This window comes from Choloepus didactylus, chromosome 23 (genome assembly GCF_015220235.1).
Source record: "Choloepus didactylus isolate mChoDid1 chromosome 23, mChoDid1.pri, whole genome shotgun sequence".
NCBI lineage: Eukaryota > Metazoa > Chordata > Mammalia > Pilosa > Megalonychidae > Choloepus > Choloepus didactylus.
The window spans coordinates 7092047-7110069 of record NC_051329.1 but is presented as its reverse complement, the minus strand read 5'-3'; the positions used below and the strand labels follow the sequence as shown (position 1 = coordinate 7110069).

The following is an 18023-nucleotide window of genomic DNA, read 5'->3' as shown; positions in this document are numbered from 1 at the left end:
CATCGTCATCAGTTCGCACACTGGGCACTGGCCCAGCACCTCCGAGGCGCGGAAGCCCTCTGCCCCTCCATCCAGGTGTTCAGTCAGGACCACGGAGCCGGCAAACGTCTGCTTCCCGACTTGCGGAGGAAGTGTGAGGCCCGAGCGGCACAGGCACGCGCTCAGGGTCACGCCCTAAGAGGGGCACCGAGCTGTGCGCTCTGGGTGAAAGGCCCCCGAGTCGGCACCACGCTGCAGGAGTGCACTGCCGAGCCCTCCTATGTGCCAGGGACCGTGCGTTCATGGGCTTGTTCCCCCGTGTGCTACTCCGAGAGGTGGGCACCCAGCCTCTCTTCAGGGAATGAGGGAAACTGAGGCGAGACGGAGGCAGCAGGCCGAGGTCACAGGGCTAAGTCACTGTCTGAAGCTACAGATGGGAGCCTCAGGGGCCTGAGACACACCCGCCCTAAGCACTTCTCCTGTTTATCCTCACCCCAGAAGGCACTGATGCTCTAATTCCCTCCCTGCAGGTGAGAAAACCAAGGCACAGAGGCTGACTAACTTGCCTGAGGGCACAGAGCTAGAGCAAGTCCAGAGGCTGAGATCTGGTGGTGGCTCTGGGCCTGGGGGACGCTCTGCAGCTCGTGCTTCCAGGCAGGGCTGAATCTTCCTGGATGCTCTGATGTCCCGAGGCCCTGGGGGCACAGGGCTGCCTACCAGCCCCGGCTCACCTCTGGGCGTCCCAGCCCTGTGCACGGCAAGGCGCTGAGCCGGCCCAAAGGACCAGTGGAAGGAGAGACAGGCCATCCGCCTCCGCCACAGCTGGCTCCTGGGTCCTTTTCGAGGGTTGGGCAGGAGGCACTGGAACCTTCCTGCCTGCACACTCCCACCCCGCTGCGGAGAAGGAGTCCCTGGGGCTCCCAGGACCTGCCTTGTGGGCCCTGCCCACCAGCATCACGTGGGACAGGCAGCCATCAGCAGCCACCCCGAGCAGTAATCATCCAGATTGCTGTAATTCAGGCCGGGGAGCACAATGGAGCTCATCGCGTTATCCCAAATGTCACCGAGCAGGGCCTCGGGCCTCACGGTCCCCGCGGAGGAAACACGGGATTCTCGCCGCCTTCTCTGTGGGCCGGCCCTCGAGGCAGGCTTGGCTGAGGCAGCAGGACCCAGGAGGCACTCACTGCTGCGGTGGAGGACCCCCTTTCACTGCAGGGAGCATCCCCACCCCAGCCGCCCCCCAGCCTCTGGATCTGCCCTCCAAAGGGGGAGGGCAGCCATCACCTCCGTCCCCGGGCAACAGGGAGGATGCAGGGCTGGGGCCGTGGTGACAGCAGGAGACAGCCCGAGTGTGGAAGGAGGGGGCACAGGGCCATGGGACAGCCAGTGCAGCTCCTCCTGCCCCCAAGGAGGGGCCCTTGGGCAACGTCACTGCCAGCAGGCCGAGGCCCCCGGGGCCTGGCATGTGGTTAAAACTCACGGAATCTTACACGAATATTCACGGCAGCACTGTTCTCAACAGTTGAAAGGTGGAAATACCGCAAGTGGCCAAAGCATGGATAAGCAAAATCTGCCCCAACAACAGAATATTACTCAACCATAAAAAGGAACAGAGTCCGTGCTGTATGCCACAACATGTGTGAACCCTAAAAATGTGTTTCTGACTAAAATAAGCCAGACATAAAAGGCAACTCCATTTATTTGAAATGTCCAGATCAGGAAAAGTCATAGAGACAGAAAGGAGATTAGTGGGTGCCAGGGGTTGGGTGGGGCCGTGTGTGTGCGTACGTGCATGTGTGTGTCTACGTGCGCTCATGTGTGTGTGGTGAGTGACTTCAGAGATACGGAGTTTCCTTTTGGGGTGATGAGAAAGTTCTGGAACTTGACAAGTTGATGGTTGCACAATATTATGTGTTACTAAACGCCACTGAATTGTTCACTGTAAATGGTTAAAATAATACATTTTACGTTATATATGTCTCACCACAATAACCATGTCAAGGGACCCTCCCGCATCTCCAACGGCCCCCTTTACAGCTTGCTGTGAAGCCCACCCCAGAAAGCACACAGTAGACAACACGAGGGCAGAGGTAGCCACAGAGCGGCCCCTGAGGGCCCCGTGCCCTGCAGCTTCAGATGGAGCCCGTGGGCCCCCCATCACTCCTTAGACCCCCCAGACATAGGAAACACCAGCTGCACTCGCATGAGGAGCGAGGAGGCTCTGCCCCTCCCGAGCGAGGGCAGGACTGCCGGGCTTCTCTGGGGGGGTGGCAGGGAAAAGAGGAGGTGAGCAGGGCTGCAGACTCCTTCTAGGGACGGGGCAGGGCCCACAGTCTCCAAGCGCAGCCGCCTGGGCCCCGCTGCCCTCATATAGGCCTGCCCTGTGTCCCCAGGCCCTGGGCTCTGAGGGCCATTTGTCTCCTCCGTGAGTCACAACCTGGAGCTCTGCACAACACTGCACAGTCAGAAGGCGGGGCCCTCTGGCCAAGCCCGGGTGCTCCGAGCCAGCCTGGCTCGCCTCCCAGCTGCTCAGGGCCTGGGCAAAGCCCTGCCCTCTCTGGGCCTTGGTCCCTCGTATGTAAAACAGGGACAGGAAGGGCAGGGGTCAGGCTAACAGGAGCAAGCAGACAGAGCCTGGGGCGGCCGCCACCTAGCCCCAGCGCTGTCACTCCTGCTCGACACCAGGGCCTAGTGCTGGGCAAGGGGGGCGGCTGCAGCATCCCCAGAGAGGGGTGGGGGTGACACCTCACCAGCACTGACTGAGCCCCAGGCCCTGACTGGAACCTCTGACTCCTCGCAGCAATCTGGACACTGGCCCCATTCTACAGACGGTAAAGTGGGGCCCAGAGATGGGCTGCCAAGCCGGAAAGGGAAGTAGCAGTTCTCCTGGCTCCAGAGGAGCTCATCTGGGGCTTCTGTGGACAGGCAACACCCTGCTTTCAAAGGAAGAGAGACCCCTCTCCTCTTCCCCCTGCAACGATGCTTCAGGGGCAGCTGAGAGCACGGCCACCCCCACCCCCGCCCTCCCCAGGAGGCAGCAGAACAGGTGGGTGCTGAGCACACCCCTCGCCATTCTCCCAAAGGCCAGCTGCAAGCTGGGCCCTCAGGAAGCCGCTTCTGCTCCCGACACAAAGCCCACCGGCTCCCTGCCCCGCAGCCTGTCCCCACACTGCCCCGACACCCCCAGTCCGCTCCAGGGTCTGCGGTCAGGCTCAGGACAGACCAACGCGAGGTGGATTCCTAGATTCCTAGAAAGCCCAGTCAGGCCAGGGGGCAACAGACGCCTGTGTGAGGACAAAGGCCCCAGCGGGTCTCCCCGACCCTGTGAGGCGACCACCGTGGCTGCCAGCGAGCTCTGCAGCTCCCACCGAGGCATCTGGCTGGGCTCCCGCAGCTCTGCCCACACAGCCAAGGAGTGACGGCCACAGAGGAAGCCACGGGAGCCACCTCCCCAGACCACGTGCCCTGCCCAAGCCGCCCATTTCAGAGCAGTGGTCTGATGTGACCCTGGGGACACACTCTGGGACCCGACGAAGCAGCCAACAAAGACCTGTTTTCCAAAGGGTGAAACAGGCTCCAAGGTAAAGCAAGCAAGTGGAGGACAGAATAACTCGGATAGAGGCCAGAACCAAGAGACAAACGTTCACCCACAGGTTCGTTAGTTATTTTGGATCTGAAACTCGGTTTTGTTTTGTTTTTTTTAAATAGTAACAAGAATGGTGCAGTGCCTTCCAGGCCACACGCGTCAGCAGCCTCCCAGCACAGGACGATCGGGGTCATCGGAAGCACCTCACCTTTCTTGGCGGTTTCCATCTCTTCCTCGGTCCAGCGTGAACTCTCATTCATCTCCATCGAAGCTGAAAAGGGAGACACGAGCTGACCGGCAGGAGCACCGAGAGGTGCCCTGTGCCCTCCTCATCGCATGGGCTTCCCTGCTGGCTGTGCCAAGGGGCTTGAGCCATGCTCCCGGTGCCCCTACCCCCACACCACTGCCGCAGGGGCACTTATGCTGGGCCGGGTGCCTGCGTTCACTCGCGTCCCACCGTGACACCACTATCTGAGATGAGGGATCCACAATCACCCATTCTACAGAGGAGGAAACCGAGGCTCGGGCAGTCAAGGGCCTTCGCTGGGAGCACTGCCTTGGGAACGGGGCGCACGCCTGGGAGGGAGGGGAGGAGAGGGGCGTGAGCTCCAGGTGGGCAGGGGCCTCGTCTGGCCGTGGACTTATTTGGGCCGGATTGTGCTCCATCGTGAGGCTAGGCTGTGCTCTGTGGGGTGATTCAAGCATCCCTGGCCTCCACCCCCTGTAGCTGTGACAACCCAAACATCCCCCGACACTGCAAATGCCCCCTGGGGGGCAAACTCACCCTGACGGAGAACCCCTGCCCTAGAGAGTAATTATGGTCTCCCCCAACTCGCCCAATCCAAAGGTGGGTTTCTTGTGTTAACGAGGGCGGGGGGGGGGGGGGGGGTGGGGACAGCCTGGCCTCGGGGCACATGGAGCCGGCCTCTCCCCCCACCTCCCCAGATGTGAGCCCGGGTCCTTCCCCGACGTCCCCGAAGTCTGCATGAGGCAGGCAGGGACGAGGGGCGTAGGGTCCAGGGGCACGGTGCCTGGAGCAGGGCAGACACGGAGGGAGCCCTCGGAGGGAGCCGGGCAGAAGAGAGCTGTGCACACAAACAGCTCGGGCCAGGAGGGGCCGTGGGGATGTGCTCCCCACCCCAGGCAGCCTCCGTCACCGTCACAGGCCACAGCAGCCTCGGCCCCCCACGGCCTGCTCAGGCTGCCCAGCCACAGGGTCTCATAGCTGTTATCCCTCCTTCCCAGGGGGCTCCCAAGCGAGGCTACGAAAGCCTGGGTGGGGAAGGGGGGATGCAGGAACCACTGACAGAGGGTCCGGGGCTGCGCTTCGCACCCACAGCCCAGCCCCCAGCATCAGCCTTGGGGGGCCAAGAGAAAGTCCCCAAAGACCAGGAGCAGCAGTGAGCTTCTAAGGGAAGCCCTCTGCCCCGGGCGCCATCCACATCGGCACCCAGGGGCAGCCAACAAAGCCTAAGAGAGCCGCCCAGGATTTGTGGCCAAGGAGGCAGGGTTCAAATCCCTGCTAACTCGGTCACTTTACAGAGGCAACGTCCCTTCTCTAGGCCTCAAGTAGCCCGTCTAAGAAATGGGCCCAAAACACCTGCCGCAAGGAGGCGGCAGGGACGATGGAGGTGACAGGACGGGGGTACAGGGTGACTGAGGCATCACCTCTTTCAGCTCCCACCCTGGGCAGCAGCCCTGGCAGCTGGGGCATCAGCCGGAGAGCTCGGGGACCCGGTGGGTCCCCACAGAGGTGAAAGGGCTGCCACAGACGGCCCAAGCAGGTGCAGAGACGACAGACACACATCGGCCGCCCCCTTGTGGCTGATCACGAGAACTGCTACTCCTCTCAGCTCCTACTCCGCTGATTTGGGGGAATCCGAGGCTCACAGATGTCTGCCGGGGCCAGCAGCAGGGTGGAGACGGAGCCCGCGACCTCCCACCCAGGGACAGACCGCTCAGCTCCTAACAGCTGCAGCGAGGAAATGTCAACCAAGTGTAGCCAGATCTTCCGATTAAAAAAGAAAAAAAGAAGGCAAACAAAAAAAAAAACCACCTGATCTGAGCTTGCGTGTGAACTGTTGCAGCTCTGGAATGGTAACAGCTCACAGCTCCTGAGCCCTCCATCGGCCCAGCCACTGTTCTAAGCTCTTTCCACACAGAAACTCGTTTAAGCACCCAGCTGACGGATCCAGGTAACCTCTGTGATTTTTCCCACTCTACAGAGAAGGAAACAGAGAAGCCAAGGAGCCAGCCACAGGTCACACAGCAAAGTCAGCAGCAAAAGCTGGAATCTGAACCCCAAAACTCCAATACCGAGTCCACACTTGTAAACACTAAGCAACCCAGCCCCTCAGCTGCTAGCAATTAATTCAAATTTCATGAAACTTCAACATGGGCAAAACAAAATGTGTGTGTGTGCTGGCTGGGTGTGGCCTGAGTTGCCACACACCCTACGTGGGAGTGCAAACGCAGGACAGGGTCAAGCTGAGGCGTGACCCCAGGTGCACCCTGGCCACCAAACTGAGCTCTGTGCGAAACACACAGTAGGCGCACAGTCAGGATGTGCTGAAGGAACGCCCCACCCCCCACATCAAAAGGTCCTGCCGGGCAGAAAGCTGTTTGCGTCCCCAAAAGCTCTAAGTTAGCAGGACTAGGACAGGGCTGAGCAACCCTGAGGATGCTTTGAAAACGCTGCTGGCATTGAGAACCAGGAGATAAGAGGGAAACGGGAGGGTCTGTCTTTGAGAGGGGCCCACCTCCTCTCCCAATTTGCGGGCTGAAGTAAGGGGTGAGAGGACATGAGCCAGAGGGGATCTGAACCAGGCCCAGCCTAGTCTCCTCGCTCTACAGGACTCTGAGGCTGGGGTGCGTGGCCGAGCCGACCCAGAGTCAGGCCTTGCCCTCCGTGCGTGGGGCTGGGGGAGGGATGGTCAGAGAAGGTGGGCACTTCCCTCGAGGGCCTCAGAGCCCAGTACCTGCTGCAGGTGGTGGGGCAGCCCAGGGACCCCAGCCTCCGTCCCGAGACACAGCCTCAATGGACCAAAGACCCAGGGTCCCATTAGTATCGAACGACCTTGCTACTCTGAGTTTCCATCCACTTGTTCATTCATTCATTCATTCATTCTACAAAAACTTAATGTTCCGGGCTCTGAGTGAGAGGATGGGCCCGGGACCCACTCTCCGTAGAGCCGGTGTCCCCGAGGACCCTGCCCTGCCCTCTTCCCTTCTCCAGAGAGGGTCAGAAGGAGTGGTGCCCAGCAGCCTCTGGTCCCAACCACCCTGTCATCTTCTCTGCCCAGCATGTGGCCATCCACACAAACCTTTCCCACCCAGGAGCTCTGCCCCAAGAAGCCCCTGCAGAGCACACACGCCGGAGACGACCACCCGTTTTACCAGCAAAGCCCAGAGACGGCAATGGGAAAGCTACGTCCCAGAGGACGGAAGAGGGAGGCAACCGCCATTCCCACAGCAGACAGCGCGGGCTGGGAACTTTCCATCCGCAGGGCAGTGGGCAGAAATGTCACCCCCACTTAGGGATGCACCCTGCAAAGGTCAGGGAGGCCATGGACTGGCCTGACGCCCCAAAGACAGCTGGAGCCAGTGCCTCGACTGGGGTCTCCCAGCTCTGGGCCTCCAGCACCCCCAGCCCCATCCTCAGCCCCCCGACTCACCCAGCTCAGCGCTCTGCTGAGGGGTGACGGCCTCCTCACTGTTGGCCTCGTTGGCCATCGAGCGGGTGATGCGGCCTTTGCGTCTTCCCTGGCTGTTGGCGGTTTTGCGGCCTTTGGAGGCCACTGCCTCTTTCTCATCATTGTCCTCCCCCGAGGTGTCGTCCGTCTTCTCCCTAAGAAACGAGAGGAGGAGAGACAGGTGGTTTCACGTGAGTCAGGAAACCAGACGGCAGTTGGAAGAGATGTTCTTTTCTTTAGCTGGAGGTGTGCTGGCTCTCGGCTTTTTTGTACTCGTGAGACGGAGAAAGGCTGGGGCTGAGAGCTGGCCGGTAGCAATCTGCAAGGCTTCTCTAGTCACCAAACGTGGGAGTGTGGCTGGTAACTATCTGCAGTGCCATTTTATTTATCAAAAGAAGTGCGAGCTGGTAGCTCTCGACTACTTTATTCGCCAAATGAGGGGATGTGGACTGGTAGCTAACTAGCAGGCTCTTATATTCACCAAATGGGAGGTACTGGGAGCTTTTCTGCAAGATTACTTCGTTCCCCCAATGGGGTATTGGCTGGTAGCTATCTGCAAGATCATTTCATACGCCAAATAAAGAGACGTCGCCTGCTATCTATCTGCAAGACAACTATTTGATTAATTGACTGGAGGTGTGGGCTGGTAACAATCCACAAGGCCGCTTTATTCCCCAAAGAGGAGATATTCCCGGAGAGGCTCCCCTAAATGGCAGTAACTTGGCTCCCCGTAATTCTCAAGGGCTCCTCTGCCTTGAGAAACACACAAGAGGCAACTTTCCTGCTGATTTGATGCAGGCTGAGCTGAGGTGTGTGGGGGTACACATGGCCTCAATACCCAGAACTGGCGTTTTCTCAGAAGCCAACTCAGGAGAGTAAGCTGCAGGAGGCCGAGATTTATCACCTCTGCCTTCCCATCCATCTTCCTGAAAGGGCCCGGCTGCGGCCGGCTGGAGACAAGGGGGGTGGGGTGGGCAGAGCAGCCAGATGTTCTCTGAAGCTGCGTTCCGGGCCCACCACAGGTACCTGGCACGGGGTCTGCCTGCCCGCCCCCCTTTCTCGGCAGCGACTCTCTGGCTGGCTGTGTTCCTGGGGCGCAGGAGGCTGTCCCAGCCCGAGGGGAGGCTGTGCCTTGATCTGCGAGAACTCACACTGACATCGATAATTCTAAAGGTGAGAGCTGCTGCCTGCCTGCAGACCCAGTCCTTCCACAGAGCTGCTCTGCCAGCCCCCCTTCCGCCCACCCGCCCAGCACCTCAGGAGACTTGGCCTGGGAGGGGGAGGGAGTGGGGAGGCAGAGAGCTCCAAAGTCATTGCCTGGATTTATTAGCTCAGGAGTAGAGCTCAAATGAGCCATCAGTCTCTACGGTCTCCAGAGGGTTTGCAAGAGAGAGAGAGGGGGAGGGTGGGAGGAGAGGAAAGAAGAGAGAGGGAGATGAGCAGGCTTCCGGAAGGGGGCTGCCAGGGACAGACAGAAGCAGAAAATGCCTCCCTTCCTGGCAGGCACTTTGTAGGTGCCAACTCGCCATGTCCTCACTCTCCAAGAGGGGTCACCACCACCCCTCCCAGGCCCCGTTGGCGGGGGAGTGGGCGGCAGTCAGGCTGGCCTTACTTGATGAGCTCCTCCTTGTCGTTCTCCACCTCTGCTTTATCTTCCTCCTTCTCCGCCTCCTTCTCCTTCTCCTCTTTCTCCTCCTGGCTGCTCCGGGGCATCTGCTGCTGCTGCTGCTGCTGCTGCTGCTGCTGCCAGACCCAGGGGAGGGGGGGAGAGCAGTGAGGCAGGTGAATCTTTGCACCTGGGCTGAGCGTGAGCCAGGAGGAGGAGGGGAAAAAAGAACTGAGTCAGCCCGGGAGAGGCTGCAGGCAAAGGGCACTGCCGGGAGCCGGGAGGCTGGGAAGCCACGGCCGGGAGATCAGGAGCTGGGGAGGGGCTGCAGGCCAGGGGGGTCCTGCTGCCCTCAGGCCAGGCAGGTCAGGCGTCTCGGGATGAGGTGCAGAAGGCGCTAGGAAGGGACACCTGGTTAGACCTCTGCCCCTTCCACTTGGTTGCTGTGTGACCTTAGATGAGGCACCTCCTGTCTCTGTGGTCCCGTTTCCCCAGCGAGGGGCTGGGGGCTTTCAATGCGAGCACCCGGGTCTGGCAGGCATGCCCATGTCAGGAGAGGAGGGGAGTGCCCTGGCCGGCCTCAGGGAGGGTGGGATGAGTGGGGGAGCCTCAGCCCTGCCCGGCCGACGTGTCTCAGGCCCACTCTCCCTCGCTCTCCAACTCTGTAAAATGGGGAGGTAGTGGGATGACCTCAACTTTCCAGAGCACCTGGGCAGGAGGAGCCAGGCCTGTTGTTGGCAGGTGGGTGTTGCTATGGCAACGGCCCCCAGGGGCTTGGTGTCACCCTCACACCAGCCCCCAGAGGGAGGGAGAACCAGGCAGCTCACAGGGACTCACAGCACAACTACCCCTCCCAGGGCCTCTCCCGTCTCTTCCTCAAGGACCCCATCCCAGCCAGTCCATTGATTTCCATCTCTCCACCCCACAACACAGGCCACCCCACACTCAAGGCTGTCTCGGTCTGTGCCCCCCTTCCCTGTCCTTGCCTTCTTCTGTATCTAGTTTATTTAGGATATGGCCGAGTGGGCCCTCCAGCCTCCACTCAGGGCCACCGTCCAGCACCTCTGGATCCAGCCCCTGGGGTTCCACGGTCCCTTGAGGGCTCAGCCTTGGACCACAAAGCAGGCTTAGGCTGCAGAGCAGCTGGGACGTGCGGGTCACTCCCACCGAGGCCCAGGCAGCCGGCCAGGCCCCCGCAGCCACGCCCAGCCCCCCACCGAGGCGACCGCGGCTGCCGAGGACCGGCGCTCAGGACACCGCGCAGTGCCTTCCCGCCACGGCCCGCCCAGGCCTCTGCGGGGAGGACGGACGTGTCCACGCACACACAGCCTTGGAGACGGCCGAGGCCCACTTCGCTGACCTGCGCTGAACACGCCACACCAACCGGCCCAGCTCCCAGACCCACGAGGATGAAAATCCAACAGCGACGGCGACCTCGGCAGGTGTCCGTGGGAGAAACCCCCCATCCCCACACCAAGCGCTCCGCAAACTGTCCCCTTTAACCATCCCCACCTCGGGGAGGAAAGTCAGCGCCTCCGTCCTGCAGGGAGGGGCCTGGGGCTCAGGGAGGCCCGGCCCTGCCATTCTCCAACCCCGACCAGGACCCAGGGTTGGGGCCCTGCAGGCGCCCCCACAACACCCCCGGGCCTGAATAATCACTGTGAACACCAAAGAAGTAATAATAGTAACTGCTAACATCAAAGCACCCTGCTCCTATGCCTCCAGGCATCTCCTCTACCCAGCTGCACTGTTCTCCCATTTTACAGAGGGGGAAACCGAGGCAAAGAGGGTCTACAGTAGTAAAGCTGGAGTGCCTGGGGCTCTGTTCCGACAGCTCCTGTGCCAAGCCCTGGCCGGCGCCCCGGGTCAGAGGCTGAGCCCATGCCCGTCAGCATCAGAACCCGCTCTCGCTTCCACCGCCTGCTCCGTGACAAAGCTTCAGGGCCCCCAGGGCAGAGGCTGCAGACTCCCACCCCCCACCCACTCCGAGGAGGGCGCGGCAACTCCCACCAGCCCCCAGCCCCCCAGGGGCCCCCATGGACGGTGCAACGAACCCCGCGGCCTGGGCTCCGGCGCCTGCGAAGGGACCGCCCGGGGTCGAGGAGCTCGGGGTGGCGGAGGCTGACAGGGAGAAGCCGGGGCTCGGCCGGGCCTTGAGCCTCCCACGAGCCAGAGCAGCACGCGCCGCCCCCTGCTCACCCGGGGAGACTCGGGGCGAAGGGGAGGTCCCCACGCGCAGCTCCCCGCCAGGCGCCGGGCGGGTCGGGTCGGCCAGCTCAGGACCCGGGGCCGCCAGGACCCCCCACCCCAGAGCAAGGCCCGGCCGGGGCCGCGGAACCGCGCTCGCTGCGTTCACCCGGCAATTTACAGCCGCGGGCCACGGGCTCGGGTAGCTGCATGTGGGGCGGCCTGGGGGCCTCATCGGAGCCCACCGTTGAGGCCGCACCCCCGCCGCTGACGTCAGCACCTCGGGGCCGGACTTGTCAGTTCCCAGGTTATCCCAACAGGAGGCGACACTCGGGGTCCCGCTCAGACCGGGGAGGGGCCGCAAAGCCCTTCTCTAAGGACCACCTGGTAAATATTTTAGGCTCCGCAGGCCACTTAGTCTCCATGGTAACCAGTCAGCCCCGCCCTTGCAGGATGATAGCAGCTGCAGCCAATACGGAAACTAATGGGCGTAGCTGTGTGCCAATAAAACTTTATTTACAAAAACAGGTGACACGCAGGATCTGCCCTCAGGAGCTGTCAGACCAGGGCGGCTCAAACACAAATCCTGTTGGGGGGCTGGGGGGCTGGGGGGCAGGGGGCAGAGGGCTTGGTAAATGCCGATTCTGATGCGCTGCAGCCTGAGCCTCTGCATGTCTGGCAAGCATTCGGACAAGGCTGATGCTGCCAGTCTGCAACCACACTCTGCACAGTGACGCTCTCAGGGCCCCTCGTTTTACAAACCACACACAAGCACGTACAACTGGCAGCAGATGATGTCCCTGGAAGCCCCTCCCCTGGCCAGAGGGATCTGGGAGGAATGGCACCGCACAGAAAGAACTAGAAGCCCAACGCCGCCGTGAGAGCTCGTGAGGGGAGCCCTGTCAGCGGCCAGCCCAGTGGCGGCTTCATGTCCAGTGCCCCAGCTACGGCGCTGCTCTGTGGAAAATCTCCCCTGACCTGTGGCCGGCCAGAGCTGTCAGGTCAAGTCCCAAAGGGACCTCTGCTCTCGGAACCTGAGTACAGGGTCCTATTGACACGTCTCCTGTGTGGACAGCGACAAGTGCCCCGTAACTCTGAGCCTGAGCTGTGGCCAGAGCCCCAGGCCGAGAGCCGTGTGGAAGACAATCGGTCTCGGCAGCAGATGCCTTCTGGGCACACAAGGGGCATTGGGCCCCTGCATTGCCAGATCCTACCTGCTGGTCAGCTAGATCCTGTGAACAACTCTGGTCTTAGCCCTGTTCTACAGATGAGACTACAGAGGCACAGATAGGCTAAGTAACTTGCCTGAGGTCACAGAGCATTTTCTAACAGTTCCTACAGCCAGGGCTCTGCCTCCCATCGTGGGCTGGGGGCGTCCCGGGCTTCTCCCTGACCCCACTCACGTCAAGCCAGGCCACCCCCTTGCTCGTTCCCTCCACAAGCCTGTTCTGAGCTCCCAAGGGGGGCCTCGAGCCATAGAAAGATGCCGCACCTGCCACATGGAGCTCATGCTTACGTTGGTGACAAGAAACCACAGGACAGATGGAGGCTCCTGTGATGGAAGAGCTGTGAAGGGCACCAGAGTGAGTGATTCATCCCCACCCTCCGCAGGTCGGGCAGCCTCGGAGCCACGTCACAAGGCCCTGGGCAGAGCAGCTGAGCGGGGGCACTTCCAGGGAAGGGACCTGCCCGGGCAGAGGCTGGGCAACGGGAAATGCCCACCATGCTCAGAAGGCCGTGCGGTGGCACGAGTGAGGTGCTCCTGCCTATATTTGAGGATAATTCGGAAGCAAGTCAAGGGAAGGATGGGGAATGGTTTCAGGGAGGGGGCAGCAAGGCCAATGAGCAGGCAGAGCTGCCAATCCAGCCAGGACCCGGAGGGTTCCGTCCTCCTGCTCTCAGGCCTCCCAGTACCCAGCAACGCCCACTGCGGCACAATCACATCTGTTCATCTGTCCGACAAGCATGTTACTGAGCACCGATTATGCGCCTGGTGTCCCCAGCAAGCAAGTCCCAAGGGGGGCTGCCCTCATGACACCTCCAACTCTACGTGGTGGGGGGGAGAGGGGCCCCAAGAGGCTGGTGGGGGGAATCCCAGGAACCGGAGGTGGTTGTGAGAAGGGGGTTCAGGGGTCAGAGCCAAGGCCGAACAGTTTCCTGCTGCTCCGTGGCTGTGGCTGGAGCCCCTCCCTGGCCCCCTGCCCCTGCCCCACACCCTATCTGTGCCACCTGGAGAAAACGCCACTGCAGGAGGCTGCTTGGTCAACCAGGGACATCTTTCTAAAAGACACACTGGCAGAAGGGTGCTGGAGCCAGCTCATGCTGGTCAGGAGAGCAGACTGTTAAATCTTCAGGAATTCTGCCAGGCAGGCATTACACACAGGCATTATTAAAACCCGCAGTAAGGAACTGCCCAGTTCAGTAAATTCTAACAAAAGAGATATTAAATACTCAAAACACATTGCTTCCTCATGATTCAACTACATTTTGCTGTTCTCCAGGTTCTCAAGGTGGTGTCTGCATGTGCGGGGGGGGGTGTGTACATAGAAACAGGCTGCGACATCACAGCAGTAGCTCAGAACCGGGCACGCTGAGAGCCTTGACACGACAGAAACCAGGGGACGCTACGCATCGGGGCTCCCCCTCTCCAGGAACTGCCTGTGAAGCCTGTACAAGCTGCCGCTGCATGTGAGCACAACACGAGTGACATTTAGTACCTGGTGATGTGGCTCTGCCCACACTGGCGTGAGATGGTCAGGTGGCGGTGATGTGCGGCCATGGCAGCCACAGGCCCCGACTTAAGCCAGACAACAGATCCCATCTCTCCTGTTGGAAAACCAGTGGCCCCCTGCCACCAGGCAGGTCTCGCCTCCCTGCCTCCCCTCCCACCTCCCCAGACCCCTGCCCCTGCTGTCCACGTCTCCCTGGAAGAGGCCGCACGTGTCCCTGCCTCGGGCCTTTGCCCCCGCTGTGCCCTCTCCCAGGGGTGCTTCCCCAACTCGGCCAGGCTGGGTCCTGCTCCTCATGCAGCTTGGAGCTGAGCAACCCTCCCTCCTGCCCTCCCTCCCTCTGCTGGCCTCCTGCCTCCGGTTTACTTATTTTTTTACCCTTAACAACTGCACCTTGTCATCGTGCTGACTGACTTGCATTTAGTACCCCACATGTGTGTCATTCCGGGCTCTCGGCCTCGCCCACTGTGGAATCACCTAGAAGCACGACGCTGTGAGGACACCACAGGGTGGACTCAATGCAGGCCACCGTCCACCCAAGGCCACTCTGCCGGCTGAGGGGCCTCGAGCCCCCGGTCCCACCCCCCGCTGCCAGGCCGACTCCTGGATGCTCAGCTCGACGCACCCCCATGGGGTCCTGTCAGCCCCAGCGTCTCGCCCCTGGAGTCCGACTGACCCGCTGCCGCGGGGAGGCCTGTGCTGTGGCTCACATTTTCCATCTCCTTCCAGCCCTTTGATGTGCTCTGCCTGGGACGGGGCTGGCGGGAAGCCGGGCCCCCAGGCCACCTGCACCAAGGCCCTGGGAGGGCCACACTTGTCTTCTCCCAAAACAGCCGACCAGCTCACTCCAGCCCGCGGGTGCAGCCTCTCCTGCCGCCCAGGAGCCCCCTACCAGCTGCCATCCCAAAGGCAGGGCCCCCAGGGGCGTGTCCTGTGGACTGGGGGCCTAAGAGAGCCCCCATTCTCCCATTCTATTTCTCCCCATTCAGGACAAGCTGGGCAAGGAATCGGGGACATCTGCTCCCCTCAGCCCTAAATCTGGCCGCCACACCACCCAGCCCAGCTCAACCCCAGTATCGCAGAGGCAGCCACCTCCTGGGCCCCTCCCACTCACCCCAGTCTGGCCCAGCAGGGGTTTGGGACAAGACGGCGGCGTGCTCACACTCACCCACCCCGCCCTGGCCTTCCAGACGGCTGTGCCAGACTTCACCGGAGTGAGCTGTCGAGTGAGGTCATCGCTGCCAGGGGAGACCCAGCCCCGGGGGCACGGTGGCTGGCCCTGCACTGTGGCCTGGCACCCGGCTGGTCCAGCCCCAGGAGTCCTTCCCAGTCACGCTGTCCCTGTGCAGACTACCCAGGCACAGGGACCCCTAGGATGCCCAGAAGCCCGGGGACAAGGCCAACGGACCCTTGGTGGGGAGGCTGGGGATGGGGCGATCAGGGAGATGCGAAAAGAGGACAGGGGAGGGTGGGTGTCAAAGGGGAGAGAGACACACAGACAGACGTAGAGCCAGACACACACACACACACGGAAATAGGAGACAGAGTGGGAGAGACGAGAGACATGAAGTGGGGACGCTGGGCCAGGAAGAGTGCGGGCAGCACGTGGCCAGCCAGAGCAGCTCCAGAAGGACGTGGCCCTTACCCCCCAGCCCCCTGCCCTCAGCCCAGGGCCAGCCAGGAGGGCAGGCCAGGGGCACGGGGAGCCACAGGCAGGCTTTCCTGTCCCAGGGTCCCATGTCCTCAAGAATAGAAGGTGCAGACCATGCTGGCTGCATAGGACCCCAGCCAGCCCTCAGCACCCCAGGGCTCCCCTCTCAGCCACATGGGTCATGGGGGACGGACAGGCTCCAGGGTGCTGTGTGGGTGGGGACGTGCATGAAGAGTCACCACTGTCATGGCCCCACGGGGCCCGGCCAGCATTCCCGGCCCCCCGACAATCTGCATAATTAAGTTGTCAACTGACCACAGCATTCCTGGGCTCTGGTTTTGCAATTAACTGGAATAACGTGACCCCTTGATCTATGCGTCACTGGCTGTAAAACCACAGTGCCCATCGCCCGGGACGCTGAGTCCCTCCCACGGACAGTGAGTCACTCGGGGGCCAGGAGGCCAGGACGGGAGGCTGGGGCTGCTGTGCGCCTGCGTGCCCACGAGGACACATGTGGCCGGGCTCTCTGGGGCCAGGTTAGAGGTCCGGGGGGCTTGGTCTCTTCCTGCGAAAGCTGAGCTGTGTGGCGTCCTGCGACGGTGGGCATGAAAGCGGCTAGCATTCCATAAAGCCCATGCCCGGGCCTCCGTCTCCCTCCGTCAGAATAGAGTAGCATCTGGCAGCGTCCAGAAGGGGGACGGGGGACGGCACCCTCCCGTCAACAAGAGGGTGACCCTGACTCTGGATGGCCGAGATGCATCCCTTGCCCCCAGCCGGCCGCAGAGCCGGGCACCAGCACAGTGACGTCCCGGGCAGGCCCTGTTCTCTCGCGGAGCAGCCGCTGGGCTAGACGGCCGGGCCCGCCAGGGACACCCGAGTGGCCAACTCCTTCCATCAGGGATTTTTGACCTCCACTTTTATAACCACCCACGCATTCAAAATCCAACCATCACGACGACGAGAAACCAAACTGCTCTGGTCCCCGGCATGTGGCGAGGGCCCGGTGTGCCAGGCGGGAAGGGCAGGCCTCAGGGTCCGAGTGGCTCGGACGGGGCGGGGTGCGGCGTGACGAGACAGACGGCGATGGAAGCACTGCATGAACCCCACCCCTTCAAAAGCGGAGTTTGCAAGGGGGCAAGTCCACAGCCCGGCGGGACCGGCCCGACGTCCCCTCCCGGCCCCTGTGGGTGTCACCTCAGCTGGCGGCTGCTCCCACAGCTCGGGCCATCCCGGGAGGCCCACGGCCCACGAGCAGTCAGGGTGTAGGGGTGTAAGACCCAGGCTCTCAGGCCAGCTCTGGACACCTGGGAAGGGCTGTTTTCCACCCGGGGCCTGCCTTGACTCAACTTACCCTTCTGCCTCCCTGCTCTCACCCCCTCCTCTCCTTAAGGGCTGACCCCCAGGACCTGCCCAATAAATACCTTGGAGCAGAGCTTCTCAAAGGTGAGCCCCGGACCAGTGACATTGGCTCTACCCAGCAACTGGCTAGAAATGCATATTCTCAGGACCCTAATCTCCTGAGCAGTGCAGTCCAGATCTCTGTTTTCACATACTTTCCGGGGGATTCTGAAGCTCGCTCCCCCTTCCCCTCACTGCCCATCTCAGCCCACCCAAGGCCAGGATGGTGGGGTGGGCAACTTGGAGGGCATCAGAGGCATCCCCCTGTCTCCGGCTCTGGACGGTGAGGCAACGGACTTTGGAGACAGGGGCTGGGGCATTGTGGAGCCCGAGGACAGCCGCGGGTGGGGAAGGTGGGAAGGTGGGCACCTGTCCACGGCACTGCGGCCGTTCCACCTGCGCCTGCCTCGGTGGCTCTTCAGTTGGACAGTCTGTGTGTCTCTGTGACGGGCTGGGTGTGGGTGACTGTGACACCGATTCCCTGAAGGATTATGGGCTGATGCACCTCCCAACATAAGGGTCTGTTACCTGGGCACACAGTAGGTGCTTAATAAAAGCCCCGTTACGAACTCGTGCATACTGTGCATCCCCTGCCTCTCGGTGGGGCTCGGCCTCCAAGAGTGGCCTCTGCCCGCCCAGAGGTCCAGCGGCCTCTCACGCCACTGTGGCCACCCACGGACAGCCTCTGCAGCTGCCGGCCACAGACAGAGGTGGGGACGGGCATGGGGCTGGGGGTTGCTGAGAGAGACTGAGAGAGGGACAGGGAGAGTGGGAGCTGCAGGCCAGGAGGAGAGAGACAGAACATCTCCTCCGAGCCAGAGCCGGAGCCACCCCAGCAGCCAGACCCCGGAAGCGGACACGCAGAGGGACAAGAACAGAGGGGGCCGCCTCATGAGAGGAGTCAGGGACAGGGCCCTGGGGGGGGGGGGGGCAGACCCCAGGGTGGCTCCAGCTGCCTGTCCCTGCCCATTGCCTGACCCCCCACGACCTCTTCTTCCACCCCATTCCAAGGGATCTCACCCCATGTCCCCGTCCAGGGTCACCACACACCCAGACGTGGAGCCTCATCGCAAGGCTGTGGCCGCCCCGATCGGACTGGGCCTGGCACGGACCAGACACGGGAAAATCCACGGACCAACAAGGCCCACACGGCAGCTCCCAATGGACTGTGGACCCGGCAACAAGGCCGGAAAAC

At 61.8% G+C, this 18023-nt stretch overlaps 1 protein-coding gene across 1 annotated transcript in view; it reads right to left on the bottom strand.

The window, feature by feature from the left end:
• Positions 1 to 18023, bottom strand: part of NCOR2 (nuclear receptor corepressor 2) — a 220378-nt gene that overhangs the window by 61813 nt on the left and 140542 nt on the right. Inside the window, 3 exon segments of the mRNA XM_037816581.1 lie at positions 3774 to 3836; positions 7240 to 7412; positions 8870 to 9000. Of these exon segments, the coding sequence (XP_037672509.1) occupies positions 3774 to 3836; positions 7240 to 7412; positions 8870 to 9000 (367 nt within the window).